This window comes from Podarcis filfolensis (genome assembly GCF_964270895.1).
Source record: "Podarcis filfolensis genome assembly, chromosome: 16".
NCBI lineage: Eukaryota > Metazoa > Chordata > Lepidosauria > Squamata > Lacertidae > Podarcis > Podarcis filfolensis.
In genome coordinates, this window is record NC_139620.1 from 18830041 (window position 1) to 18844308 (window position 14268).

The window sequence follows — 14268 nt, forward strand, 5'->3', positions numbered from 1 at the left end:
AACCAACAGATGGCACTCCTCGCTCTCTGTGTGTTTGTATGGTACCAAGGTTGCTGGTAACCGTTATGCAACTGGCAAGTGACTCAGAGAAGGTAGCCTTCATTTTCCTCCACAGGGCTTGCGTGGGTGTGTATTTCAGTGAAAAATAATAATACCAAAGTCCATCTTGGAACATCTTTCCTGAGTTTTCCTTTGCATCCAGCTTCCCCTTGTACAGCTGAATCTTAACACACACAGGTGGGACCTGCAACATGATGTTGCAGCATAGAACGCTATTGGGTGTTTCAGCCTCTCAGCCATTTCTGTTTCCAAAATGTTGTAGCTCCATTCCCAGGGCTAAGGATGAGCAAATATGTAAACTTTTGTTCATGTGTTTCTAATTTTTACAATTTTAAGTTCAGCTCTCCACATTTCCATATCAGTTTGTGATTTTTTAAAAAGCCCTCATGAAAATTGATTAGCATTTTACTGTATCTCCTAATATACTCATTTATTTTCCCCAATATAAGCCATTTTTGTGTGCTATTGTCCCTAATGACTGCCAGTGATGCGTGGATGGATTTATCTATATCAATCTAAATACATTCTCCAACAGTGGCTGGAAATATGCCTATGAAGCTGAGAACAGAAGATGTCTGCAGCCTCTTCTCCACATCTGGTTGTACTGAGGTAAGCTGCCATTGCAAATGGAGGCTCCATTAAACTAGCAGAGCCTAAGGCTGGATCTACACTGATCTGTAAAACGCGGTTTAAAAAAAAAGTTACATTGCTCTCAAATGCAATTTCCCATTGACATGTCACTGCTCTACACCGCCCTCTAGTGTCACATTTTTATAATGCATTTTTGCAGATATAAAAAGCAAAGGACCACCTTCAATTCTAAGCTTTTAATTCAAAGAACGAGAACAAAGCATAAACCACAGTCCCTTGTCAACAGAGGGCTATAAACGCAAGTGACAATGTATGTGTGCAGCATTCAAAGATCTCCTAAGAACATCAAAGGGCCTTGTTACACATTGGTTTAAGTGACACATTTTTGGGGGGTGGGGTGCGGGGGGCAGAGGAGAAACATTTCCAACATTAGATGCCAGTATATTGGCAAAATGAGACCGAAGGCAGTGGGGTGAACCTCATCAAAAACACATCATGGACAAAAGAAAGCAGAAATTTCTAAAACCGACTGCTGACGAGGACACTGGGATCCTGTGGAGATACCAAGAGAAACTAAAGATAGCCAGGATATAAGCAGAGGACCAAAGCCCAGGGAGAGGCACCTTCCAGCATCTTAAGCACAAATGATGGAGCTGCCGCAGGGTTGGCACTGCCAAGCAATGGCTAAGGCCCACATTTTAGTCCCCGACTCTGCTGCTGGTCTTTCTCCTCGCTGTCAGCACTTGTCCTGAGCGAGAGAGCAGCGACAGGATCAAAAAGAAAACTTCCAACATGCAAATAAAAAAGGCTCCCATTTGTGGTTTAGTGCAACCATTTTTGGTTTTAAGCAGAAAAGTGGCGTTTGTGGTTTTGTTTCCCGAGAAAAACTGGACAGCCAGCAATTCCTGCTTAATGTTATCCCACTCCCTTTGAAATCCCAGTTTCATAGCTTGCAAGGAATTCAGGGCTAAGTAACTCAACAGTCCCAGGAAAGACCTCCTTGGAACAGGGCTGGGCTGAGCTTATGAATATTTGAAAGCCTAGAGCGTTTTGTTTGGGGCGGGGGGAGACACTGCCCCTATGCATTTCAAGGTGGTGTAGGGAAATTTCAACAGCAGGGTGGAAAACTTAGCAGCAGCTCCATGCTGCTGACCACAGTGTTTAAACCCCCAGAATTTATGCTATAAGATGATGGGAGCTGTTTTGAGGGATGTGAGAATCTATATAGGTTGGCAGCAAAGCGGATTCTAGAGGAGTGAGAGTTCTGTGCATCTCTCCACCCCAAAAAATGTCACCATGCCGCTCCAAAAATAGCCAAAATGCCACACACACAAACAAACTTTTGCAGAGGACCACAAAAGAGAGATGTTTTGCCACAGTTCCTTTGTTGTTGTGACAAATTCATTTACTGCACTTCCGAGTGTCCCCCACAAGAAACTGTCTAGTATGGCCAATCATCTTGCAGAATCAGCAGAACCTATCTATCCCTGTTTGAGTTTCAGGAGCAACTTGGAGTGGGTGGGGGGGCATCACTTATTAGTCTTCAATCCAGTTTACTTAACACTACAGGAAATGGGAGTTCTAAAGACAGCCTCCTTCCATCTTGTGCCCCTCTTGGAATACAACTCGTATCAGCCCCAGCCAGGTTAGCCAGTGGTCAGGGATGATGGGAGTTGTAGAGGGCTGAAGATCTCCATTCTAGGAGAAGAAATCAGAGCAGGGGGAGGGTGGGGGGCTGGAAGAGGAGAGGTTTTATTTCCCAGACAGCTGATTGTAGAGCAACGGCACATAGTTGTCCCACTCGGCCTGGTAGCATGTTCCTGCCACGGGGGGCCCCAGCTTATACTTCTTGCGGAAACTTTCCACTTTGAAATTGCCCCGTTTATCCCCGGACCGGTTGCTGAGGATGGGCTCGTTGCATTCCAGCTCCTGGGCTTGCTCGTAGACCAGCCACACGTAGCGATGGAGCCCTGCAGCGTGCGAGAGAGAAAACAAGGGTTGCGCACCTGCGTCAGGAGGAAGCGATTGCGAACCTCCCCTCCGTCACACTCAAGTCACAACCATCCAGTAACACAGTGGATCCCAAAGTGGGTGGTGCCACCCCAGAGGGGGCAAGGGATTACCTGGGGGGGTGCTTAGAGGCAAGGGGAGGCAGGAGGGTGCTGGGAGGTGTAATAGTTTATCAAATTTTGAAAAGCTGGTATCACTGGATCAAGGCCATTAATTTTGCAGAATAAAAACTAATTCGTTTGGATTTCGATGAAATGTGCAACTTGTTGTTACTGTTTTGAATTTTATTACAGTGGTACCTCGGGTTACATATGCTTCAGGTTACAGACTCCGCTAACCCAGAAATAGTGCTTCAGGTTAAGAACTTTGCTTCAGGATGAGAACAGAAATCGTGCTCCGGCAGCGCGGCAGCAGCAGGAGGCCCCATTAGCTAAAGTGATGCTTCAGGTTAAGAACAGTTTCATGTTAAGAACGGACCTCCGGAACGAATTAAGTACTTAACCCGAGGTACCACTGTGTCTTCCTTAGAGGGTGATGCAAACGACTATTCCGAATAATGCTTTTTAATAGGGTAGGGGGCACTGGGGATGAGTTTATCAAACCAAGGGGCATGGTGGCCCAACCTTTGGGGGGGAACCATGGCAGTAACATATGCACAGGATTCTGATTTTATTTTATTATTTTGCAAAAAAAAATTGTTGCGTTGTTGTAACAAAATACAGTCGTACCTTGGTTCTCGAACAAGGCATTCCATAAGGCAGGCACCACTACCAAAGGCCCTCTGCCTGGTTCCCTGTAACTTTGCTTCTTGCAGTGAGGGAACCACTAGAAGGCCTTCAGAGCTGGACCTCAGTGTCCAAGCTGATTGATGGGGGTGACAGGGCCGAGGCCGTTAAGGGCTTTAAAGGTCAGCACCAACGCTTTACGGAAATGTACTAGGAGCCTGTGTCCTTATGCTCTTATTTCAGCCGTGCAAATTCCTGAAGCAGAATTGTTTAGCTTTGCAGCTTTTCTTCTGCTGTTTCCAACCAGCCCTGATCCAACGGGTCTGCTTTCCCCCGCAAAAGTGCAAGCTGAGTCAAGACACTCAACAGACCTTGTCTTAAAGCAATGGGTCCAGCATTACTGGTTGCTTACCTGTTCCCTTAGGTGGTCCAGATCCCACGTAGTCCGACAAGACGGTGCCGCTGCTGATGTCATTGCCTTTCATATTGACCACTAGGAAGTGGTGCCACTCCCTGGAGAGAGTGAGAGAGAGAGAGCACGCGCATCTGCCTCAGTTTCCCCAGAGTAAATCTTGCAGGAACACTAAAAAATTAGACCCTCAAAGCAGTTTAGTAAAAATGTAAAATAAGACTGAGAGGAAAAAAATCACAAACATACTTTAAAATATACAAAAGTAAAAATACTAAAGAGATTAAAATTAGCTCAACTTTCTAAGCATCCAGGTGGACTTGTCTCAACAACAAGGTTTTTAGCAGGAGCCAAAAAGAGGGCAGTGAAGGTTGCCTGCTTGATGTCAATAGGCAGGGAGTTCCTATTCTTAGACCTAGTCTTATACAGGTGCTGCCAGCTGCTGATGAGGCTCTTTCTGACGGCAAGCAATCAAGCCTTTACTGCCCATCAGCCCAGTCCTGTGGAACTCTCTGCCAAGAGATACAGCAGGAACCTTCTGTTTCCACTTTTAGATGCCTGCAGGAAACTTTTCTATTACGTAAGGCTTATGTAGGCCATCAACAAGACATCTAATAGTTAACCCATTTCCAATTTTAGTTTTTTTAAAATAGTCTTTATTGCTTTGTTTTTATGTATAATGGATGTAAGCCGCTCTGATTTTTTTTTTTATGAATAGCGGCATTGTTTTTATAAACAAAATAAATATAAATAAAAGGCCTTTGTCAGGCATCGGAACGGATGGTTCAAATTTTGCTCTGCATACAGGAACAAGTGCTGGGATTTGTCTACTACAGGAGTACCTCGGGTTAAGAACTTAATTCGGTCTGTTCTTAACCTGAAACTGTTCTTAACCTGAAGCACCACTTTAGCTAATGGGGCCTCCTGCTGCCGCCGCACCACTGCTGTGCAATTTTTGTTCTCATCCTGAAGCAAAGTTCTTAACCCGAGGTACTATTTCTGGGTTAGCGGAGTCTGTAACCTGACGCGTCTGTAACCTAAAGCGTATGTAACCCGAGGTACCACTGTATAGAGGTGAGGTCTTCTTTTCCCTTACCTCCAAGGGAAGACCCCCTGCAACCTCCAGATCACCTATCAATTGCCTCATTTGACCTTGAAAGGTAAGAAATCTTTATATATTATTAAAAACAACAACACACTTCTTTTCTGCAAATCCTGGCTTGCCTTCTGGATCAAATCTGGCATGGAAATTCTGGATCTCACAGCCTGCCCCTCTCACCTGAACTTTGGGTTTTTCCTGCTCGGTGCATCAGGGTCAGTAAGGACCAAAGTGTAGAGCTTTTCTGCACTGCAGTTCTCCCAGTCAATCTTCGTCGGGCGATTCTTGACCTGCCAGAAACAAAACGGCAAGACCTTTAGAACCTACCGTATTTTTTGCTCTATAAGACTCACTTTTCCCCTCCTAAAAAGTAAGGGGAAATGTGTGTGCGTCTTATGGAGCGAATGCAGGCTGCGCAGCTATCCCAGAAGCCAGAACAGCAAGAGGGATTGTTGCTTTCACTGCGCAGCGATCCCTCTTGCTGTTCTGGCTTCTGAGATTCAGAATATATTTTTTCTTGTTTTCCTCCTCCAAAAACTGTGGTCCGGTGCGTCTTATAGAGTGAAAAATACGGTATTCAAAAATATAAAAACGAAGACAACACATTCACCATCATCCAGCCAATGAAACCATGCCTTAACCAAAGTGACATTCACACAATACCTTTAAAGTGTTGTGACTCCAAAAGCAATGGCTCCCCCCACCTAAATTTGGGGAACTGTACAGGTAGGGATGCTGAGAATTTTTAGGAGGCCCCTATTCCGCTCCCAGAGCTACAGTTCCCAGTGATTTAACCATCAAATGCTCTTCACAGGGAACTCTGAGAACTGGGAGGGGCCTCCTAACAACTCTCAGCACCTTTAACAAACTACAACTCCCAGAATTCCACATGGGACAGTTACCGTATTTTTCCGTGTATAACACGCACAGCGGACGACCCCTATTTTTGGTGATTCCAAATTAAGAAAATGGGGGAGACTGCCCAGGGTTGTTAAGCTGTTTTTTGGGGTGGGGTTGCCCACAGTTTTTAAGCTTTTCTTGGGGAGGACTGCCCAGAGTTGCTGAACTTTTTTTGGGGGGGGGGTTTGACAAAAATAGCACACCCATTTGCCTGCAGGGGTACGAAGCACAGGCCTGCATTTGGGATTCACTTACTTTAGCGATGAGGATCCTGCAGCCCTCCATAAGTTGTTAAGAGCTGCAATCCTGTCATGGGACTCACAGGAGTCAGCTGGGGTTGATAGGAGTCAAAAGATCATGTGTTCCCACCGGGGAAAGAGGGAGAGGTAAGGCTGTATTTTATCCAGGGGAACTCAAGAGACAGCCCACTCTCATTGAATATGTGTTCATTCATAAGTGCACCACCCGGACTGGTGTTTTCTGACAGCAAACATAGGAAGCTGCCTTCCTCCTTCTTCTTCAGCTTCCTATGTTTGCTGTCAGAAAACACCAGTCCTGGTGGGATACTTACAGAGTATACCTAAAAGAACAGTGTGTAAAAATTTAAATTCTTTGGCAGGTTTGGACTGACCCCTGCATGACAGTAGGAAATTTTACAAAACCAGTACAATTGAGACAATTTGGGGGATAAAATGGAAAGTGCGTAGTTGAAAATGTAACTTAGGAACCACATTGGGGTGATCAGAAGTCATAATGGAATCTGTTACGTATGAATCTACCGTATTTTTCGCTCTATAAGACGCACCAGACCACAAGACGCACCTAGTTTTTGGAGGAGGAAAACAAGAAAAAAAATATTCTGAATCTCAGAAGCCAGAACAACAAGAGGGATCGCTGCGCAGTAAAAGCAGCAATCCCTCTTGCTGTTCTGGCTTCTGGGATAGCTGCACAGCCTGCATTCGCTCCATAAGACGCCCACACATTTCCCCTTACTTTTTAGGAGGGAAAAAGTGAGTCTTATAGAGCAAAAAATACGGTAATTTTTTTCCTTGGAAACATGTATCGATTTTGGATTGTTTTCGTCGATTGTTTTTCGTTGTAAAATTAACAAAGCATTAAATATTTTTTTAAAAAACAACAACAACAACAACATCGGAAGCTGCATTATACAGAGTCTGGCCATGGGCCCATCTTTCTCAAGCTTGCCTGCACTGACCGGCAGCTGTTCTCTAGGGTTGCAGGCAGGGTGCTCTCCCAGCCCCACCAGAAGACAGGAGGGATTTGAACTTGCGACCTTCTCCAGGGCCGCAATCAACTTAGCCGCAAGCAGCAGCAGCTCCGCCCCGCTCCCGTTGCCGGTGACGCCTCTCCCGGAGGGTGCAAAGGGCGGCGGGCAGGCATTGCTCTGCTCCGGCGGCGGGCGCCCGCGCGCTCCTCCCCCTTTGCTGCACGCCAGTCCCGGCACGCGCTCCAGGGGCTCCGGCAGCAGCCTGGCATCGGAGGAGGCGGGGCAGGCCAGACCTGGGCAGGCCGCTTGCAAGTCCCAGCCTCCCTCCTCGTCCTATTTCAGGCAGATGCCATATTCTCAACGGTTGCATTTTTGGCACAACCCCTCCGCCCCTTTGGAAAAAAACCAACCCCCAAATCTTATCGTCCTGTCTATTCTAAAGGAAAAACTGCAGCGAACAGATGGATGGCAAAAACTCACTGTCTTAAAATAAACTGCAGAACTGACGCACACAGACCCTTCCAATCGGGATTCCTTTACCCTCATCCTAAAGTGCGCATATTCCTCCGTGGAGACAAAAAGCGTTCTGCGCCTTTTCGAAAGCAAGGCGCTTTTAATTCTTAATTTTTATCTGCTTGCAGCGCTAGACGAGGGAGGCCAGGCACCACGCGCGGGCCTTGCAAACGCAGGATATATTTTATTTTCTGCAAAAGGGGGAGGTCTCACTGCGCACCTAGCAGACGTTTTCTTTGGTGATCTCGACCCAAGGTGAGACGGACGCATGCAAAAAAAAAAAAAAAAAAAAAAAAAAAACAGGCGCCGCTTTTCGCGTTGAAGGGGGAAGGCAGGGCAACTGTAGCCATTGTGCAAAAGGTTGGGGGAGCGCCTTGCATCTTGAGGGGGGGGTGCAATTTCTTTGCACGGGAAGGGATTGTGGCGGGAGTGGATTACCTGGGTGGGAGTGAGGACTTTGCCCAGCTCGTCGATCTCCACCGACCCGTAGTTGACCGAAAGAGGAACCGCCGGCTTCTCATCCACCTCCAAGAGTTCTAGGGATACGTCCCAGTCAGAAAGATCTACCGCCATCTTCGCAAAAAGAAAACACCCAGAAAGCTGCTTGATCTCTCCCGGGCAAAGATCGCGCGCGCAAGCCCCCTACCTCCCCGTCCTAGCAAGAGAATCTGGGGCTAGATGAGTGACAGCGACCTCCTGTAATCCTAGAGGAGGCGGGACCTATCTGTCTTATGCCCATTGGCTCTTGGTAGAGGGAGGGGTGTGCCGGTGGGGGGCTGTTCTTTGGAGAGGTGGGGTCGAAGCCTCCGGAAATGTCATAGAGCAGAGATGGGGGCAGGGGTCCTGGCATCCCCAGCCTAATGTGGTCCCCCCAAGCTCCCCATCCGGCCCTCGAGACCTGTGCCGCCTATGGACTTGAAAGTGCCTGCATTAAAAATAGATATTAAAATTTAAAAGGAGCCACATAATTAAGGGCCACCTTTTCTAATAAATCAAAATATTATAATCACCTAAGACGCCCTGTTTGCTCAGAAGTGACGTCCCATGTCTTAAGGGGTGCAGTTAAGGGCTCAGCGGGGCTTACTTTTGAGTAAATAGAAATAGGATTGCTTTCTAAGGACTGCAATTATTATTATTTTTAAATATTTTTATTAAACACTTTCAACATACCAAATTATCAGTCCAAATAATCAATTAATTACATTATTTCCCCCCTCCCCTCCCTCTCCCCCCCACCAAAGACTTCCCTCAGCTCCCCTCTCTGATTTCTTTGCACATACTGTTCTCTGCATGTTCTCAAATTGTACATATTCTTGCCTTATCTGTCATGTGTTCAACTAATATATTTGTGGATGTTTATTCAAAACCTGCCAAGGAGTCCAATTCATTTTGTTGTCTTTTTAGATAGGTGGCGAAAAGTTCCCATTCTTCCTTGAAGTCAGGGTTGTCCTTGTCACGCAGTTTATATGTCAATTTAGCCAATTCCGCATAGCTCATCAGTCTTTCTTGCCACTGTTCTTTCGCTGGGATTTCCTCATTCTTCCATCCTTGTGCACTAAGGACTGCAATTAGAGGGGTCAGGTGAAAAAGAGAGGGTGGGGCTTCTGCACCTTTAATAGTTGGTTAGAAGAGAGAATTCAGTTTCCTATGCAGCAATTAAAAGTGCAGGAGCCCCGAACTATTTTTCATTTGGTCACCCTGGCTGCAATCCAGAACCCACTTACCTGGGAGTAGGTCCCACTGAACACAATGAGGCTAACTTCTGAGCTACAATTTCCAGAGATGTAATCTTTAAGGTGTCACAAGTCTCTTCACCGTTTCTACTTCTGAGCAGACAATGATGCAGAGGATAGTTTGGCCACTCAGTGAAGTCTGGGATTCCTACCAAAAAAAAAATATCAACATTCTTGATGTACCCGTTGCATTGATGTCCTGCATTTCCACAAAAGAGCTTACATGGTCCTCTTCCTTCCCACTTTATGTTATCCTCACAACAACCCTGTGAGGTGGGCTAGGAGAAGAGTTGATTGGCCCTAGGGCACCCAGTGAGCTTATGGGCTGAGCAGGGATTCAAATCAAGACTTCTGCAGCCCTAGTCTGATGCAGTTGCCATCACTCCAGGCACCATCAGTCTTTTGCAAAACAAAATACACAACAAAACCTTAAATATCTACAGTGCAATCCTAATCATGTCTGCTCAGAAGTAAGTCCTACTGAATTCAGTTAAGCTTATTCCCAGGTAAGTAGGGTTATTATTACATTCATTTTCTTAAGGCACACCATCTAGGGGAGCCTGGCGGGGAGAGCGCCCCAATTTTCAATGATGGGGGAGGGCCCCCTCCATATTCTGCAGCTGGGTGGGCCCTGTTGGGCTTTTCGGAGGGTGTGCTGGGCCCTGTTGGACGGGTGCCAGGCCTCCCTGATGTTTGATGGAACCCGGTGCACCTTGTTTTGTTGTTCTCCCTTCACCACAAGGTGGCAGGACAGGACACGGGAATTCCAAAGCACAGTATAGTGGTACCTTGGGTTACATACGCTTCAGGTTACATATGCTTCAGGTTACAGACTCCGCTAACCCAGAAATAGTACCTCGAGTTAAGAACTTTGCTTCAGGATGAGAACAGAAATCATGCTCCCGTGGCAGCAGGAGGCCCCATTAGCTGAAGTGGTGCTTCAGGTTAAGAACGGTTTCAGGTTAAGAACAGACCTCTGAAACCAATTAAGTACTTAACCCGAGGTACCACTGTAATAAAATCAGATAAATAATTTTCAACTTGGATTGCCAGACTGAGTTATTTTCTGGACCACTGCATTACGTTCTGAAGTAATTTAGTATTTGATGTGTTATTGTAATGATGCATTGATTTGCATTTTTGTGGTTCTGTTGTCAGCCACTTTGAGCTTGTTTTGTGGCATATACGGTACACTTAAATAAGAAAAAGAGAGAACATTTTGCTGCTGTTAGTTCACTTCTGGGCCTGCTGCTTGTTCTCACCCCTTCCCTCCCTGTTCCTATTCCGCACCCACTCACACCTACTACACCTTCCTCCTGGAAGGAGCTTGACCTCACTGTTTCTATATCCTGTTTCCTTGTGTATCCGGTGGAGGCTGGTCCATTAGGGCAAATGAGGCCCTGCCCTACCAATCTATGTCTGCCTCCTGCCAGCTTTCATCTGCCTGCCTTCTTTACTGACAACCAGCCCAGTGGGTGGCCCTGCCTGTCAGCTTCCTCCTCCTCAGTCTTAGGGCTGCCCCTGCAGAACTCAACAGGAAGGAGGATGGGGACAAAACCAGAATATGTTGGTTCCACCAATCATTTGATCTGGCGCCACCTACTGTGGGGCTCCCTGCCTTCCACCCTACCAGTCCCAAAGGGCACCAGCCACAACAACTCTGCCTAAGAATGTGGAGTACCACTGGGCTACGTGGCTTGGGGCGGATTCCTATGAGGGTGGCGCTGTGGTCTAAACCACTGAGCCTCCTGGGCTTGCCAATCAGAAGGTCGGTGGTTCAAATCCCTGGAACGTGGTGAGCTCCCATTGCTCTGTTCCAGCTCCTGCCAACCTAGCAGTTTGAAAGCATACCAGTGCAAGTAGATAAATAGGTACTGCTGCGGCAGAAGGTAAATGGTGTTTCCGTGCACTCTGGACCTTGTCAATGGTGTCCCATTGCGCCAAAAGTGGTTTTGTCCTGCTGGCCACATGACTGTGGACAAACGCTGGCTCTCTTGGCCTGAAAAGCGAGATGGGCGCTGCACCCCTTAGTCACCTTTGACTGGACTTCAGCATCCAGGTCCTTTACCTTTATCTATGTGGCCTCTGAAGAGGAGAGACCATGCCTAATAATTTGTCTGGGACACCTTAATCCAAGGATGGAGAGCCAAGGGCCTACCAGGTATTTATTGGACTCCAATTCCCATCAGCCCCAGCCAGCATGACTAATATTAAGGAATTATGGGGGCTGCTACAGGCGCGGGACTTGGGGCAAACTTTGAGGGGATAGGCGATGGAGTGGGTGAGATGTAAAAGGAAGGGGTTTGGCCAAGTGTGGGGGAAGGCGGTTTGGCAGATGGTGAGCAGAGCGGGCAAGAGTGATGGCCCTTAGAATATGTTTTAGGACCCTCCTTATGATTCCAAATGGTTTAAGCAGGTTTTCATATTGGATTTTTCTGCCCTGGGACTTTATGGTGAAAGGTGGTAATTAATAATAATAATAATAATAATAATAATAATAATAATAATAGGCAAGGACAGTAAATGGGAGGTACATGCAGGCCTCCACATACATGCTGCTTTTAGGAAGCAAGTGGTGCCAATTTGTATGTTCCCTCACACCCTCAAAAATAGATGGGCAAAGGGAGATCCTGGAAACTGAGCGTATTTGCACACTCACGCACACACACAATCCTATATTGCTCCATCCTCACACATGTTGAAAAATGGTTCCAAAAACGAGTCTTTTGCCCCAGAGTGTTTGCACAACTGGGATGTGGGTGAGCAGGAGCCCCTTGTTCTCCATTCCCCCAACTTAACTTTAAACACGGCAGCTATTGACTCCACCTGGAAGATGGCAAAAAACAAAACCCCTATTAAACACAGGATCTCAAAAACAGGTGTCGAGTCTTTATACCTTTTGAGCTCAGAATGTTTCCTGGATGTCGTCTTCCTTGGTCCGGATTTCATCTGGCGGCCTTTTCCTCCTTCCTAGTCTTTGAGTCATTTCTCCCTGCTGACCCCTCACTTTCTTCTGACTTTCCTTGCTTGATACATTGATCATCCTCAAGAGGTTGATCTCTGTGGCATCGTCTAGGTGATGGCTTTTTCTCCTGCATTTCTTCCTTCCCTTCTTTGGCTTTTCGCTCCTTTTCCTCTCCTTCCTTTTCCGGTAATCTGTTACCTTTCTGCCAACTGCTGCGACAAGAAGCTCCTGGAAGTTTCAAGCATGGAGAACTGCACACCATCGGCTGCATTCCTTATTCGTCCAGCTCCTCTTAGTTGTAAACACCCTGCACCGCTCTTTGTTTGTTGCTGCTCAAAATGGTAGGTTTCTCCTGGTTATCTTGCATCTTGTAGGTTGCCAAGCTCCTCCTCTGACACCTCTGGGTTGGCATGTCTTCCCAGTGGACCTGTGGGCGAGGATGTTTGCAGAGAATGGTGCTATTACAACTTTCCCTCTCTGTGGGTGTGTTATGGGTGTGTACAGTTGTTGCTGATATATTTGCTTAATGGCATCTGTTCTGTTTTCAGTTTCTGGGTAGCATAATCCTTCCTCTGTGATGGGGAGGAAACTCCCTTTAGGAAGCCTTTCCAAATGCACTCCCATAGAAAGTGGGGAAATACTATATGTTCAGTGGATTATAATTAACTTGTGCAACAAAAGGTTGGTTGCTTGGTACGTGGGGAGGAGCAGCTGTGACAGGTGGCGCTGCCAGGTGTGGAAACAAAGTCCTACAGGGATGGAGGAGAAACGAGATTTAAAGTCAAAACCTATCTGACCCACATTTTCCAAAACACGATAAAGACTCAGCCATTTTTCAAAATTTGCACCGAATTTTGCAAGGCAGATCTTCAGCCAAGTAACATATACAAAAATGCATATGCTAATGTAAGGTTTCCATAGAACTGCATCTATTAGTGAAAACAACACACATCTATTAGTGAAAAAACACACAATTGCATTATACTTGGGGAAGTTGCTTTGCAATCATGTGGCTATTAGGCAAAACTGCAAACAAAACTGTGCAATTTAGGGGAAATTTGCATTCACACGCTGATGAATTTTCATAGGGACATCTTTTTTAAAAAAAAATCACAAAATGATGTTGGAATGAAGAGAACTGAAGACTGGAAAAATGTGAATCCTAGGAATTGTGGAGTTGGAAGGGACACCAAGGGTCATCTAGTCCAACCCCCTGCAATGCTGAAAGAAACTGAAATCGACAGATTCACCCCTCTTACAAGGCAGCCACAAACTCATCATTCTTAGATGAACCATCACCCCTCCACTTCTCTTTCTCTCTTATATGCACTTGAATTTTGGACCTACCTTTTGTAAAAAATTATCAAGGTATTTTATTTACTTAAAATTTACTTATTTACTTGAAACCTATTTGCTGTTGTAATGATTACCAGAATAAGCGTTAGTGCAGACGGCTGCAGCATGATAGCTGCCAGGAGTGAGATCAGAGGTCTGTGCCGGTTCACAATCTGCTACCGAGCCAAGTTCAGCTTGTTACTCTTAGCGTAAAAAGCCCTTCAAAACTTGGGACCAGTGTACCTACGAGATCGCCTTAATCTACATATGCCCACTTGACCACTTTGATCTGCAGAAGTGGCCCTGCTACAGGTGCCACATACGGGAGTACCCCTTCCGTATTTGTAAGAACTCAATCATTTGGTGCGGCAGCCACTACACTTTGGAACTCCCTGCCTATTGAGATCAAGCAGGCGCCTTCGCTGCAGCTCTTTTCCACGCCTGCTAAAAAACATTCCTGTTTAGGCAAGTCTACCCAGATGCTTACAGAGTTGGGGTAATTTTAATCCCTTTTACTATTTTCACTTTTCTATGTTTTAAAAGCAGGGTCGTGTTTCTTAATTGTACTGTTTTATCTTTTGTAAATAGTTTTGAGGTTGTTGTTTTTTCCAATTAAGCGGTGCATAAATTTTATGAGATATAAATAAAAACAAAAGCGTAGCACAGGAGCCACCAGCTCCTTCGTCCCTTCCAATAAAAT

General features: G+C 46.0%; 1 protein-coding gene across 1 annotated transcript; it reads right to left on the reverse strand.

Annotated features, from left to right (window-relative positions):
* Window positions 1-872: 872 nt before the first annotated feature.
* On the reverse strand, window positions 873-12571 carry LOC310751373 (phosphatidylethanolamine-binding protein 1-like). The gene is made up of 5 exons (XM_083590718.1): window positions 12165-12571; window positions 7974-9416; window positions 5075-5184; window positions 3799-3899; window positions 873-2621 (listed from the first exon to the last, which is right to left on the reverse strand). The coding sequence occupies exons 2-5, from the start codon at window positions 8106-8108 to the stop codon at window positions 2404-2406; spliced, it is 564 nt and encodes a 187-aa protein (XP_083446844.1). The 5' UTR covers window positions 8109-9416; window positions 12165-12571; the 3' UTR covers window positions 873-2403.
* Between the last annotated feature and the right edge of the window lie 1697 nt (window positions 12572-14268).

Bases quoted from the DNA above. Each gene is read 5' to 3' on its own strand.
- LOC310751373 (XM_083590718.1), bottom strand. From the start codon at position 8,108: ATGGCGGTAGATCTTTCTGACTGGGACGTATCCCTAGAACTCTTGGAG. The intron at 3,900-5,074 runs GTGAGAGGGGCA...CACTCTCTCCAG, and splicing joins AGGAAAAACCCAAAGTTCAG to GGAGTGGCACCACTTCCTAG. The intron at 2,622-3,798 runs GTAAGCAACCAG...CGCACGCTGCAG, and splicing joins TGGACCACCTAAGGGAACAG to GGCTCCATCGCTACGTGTGG.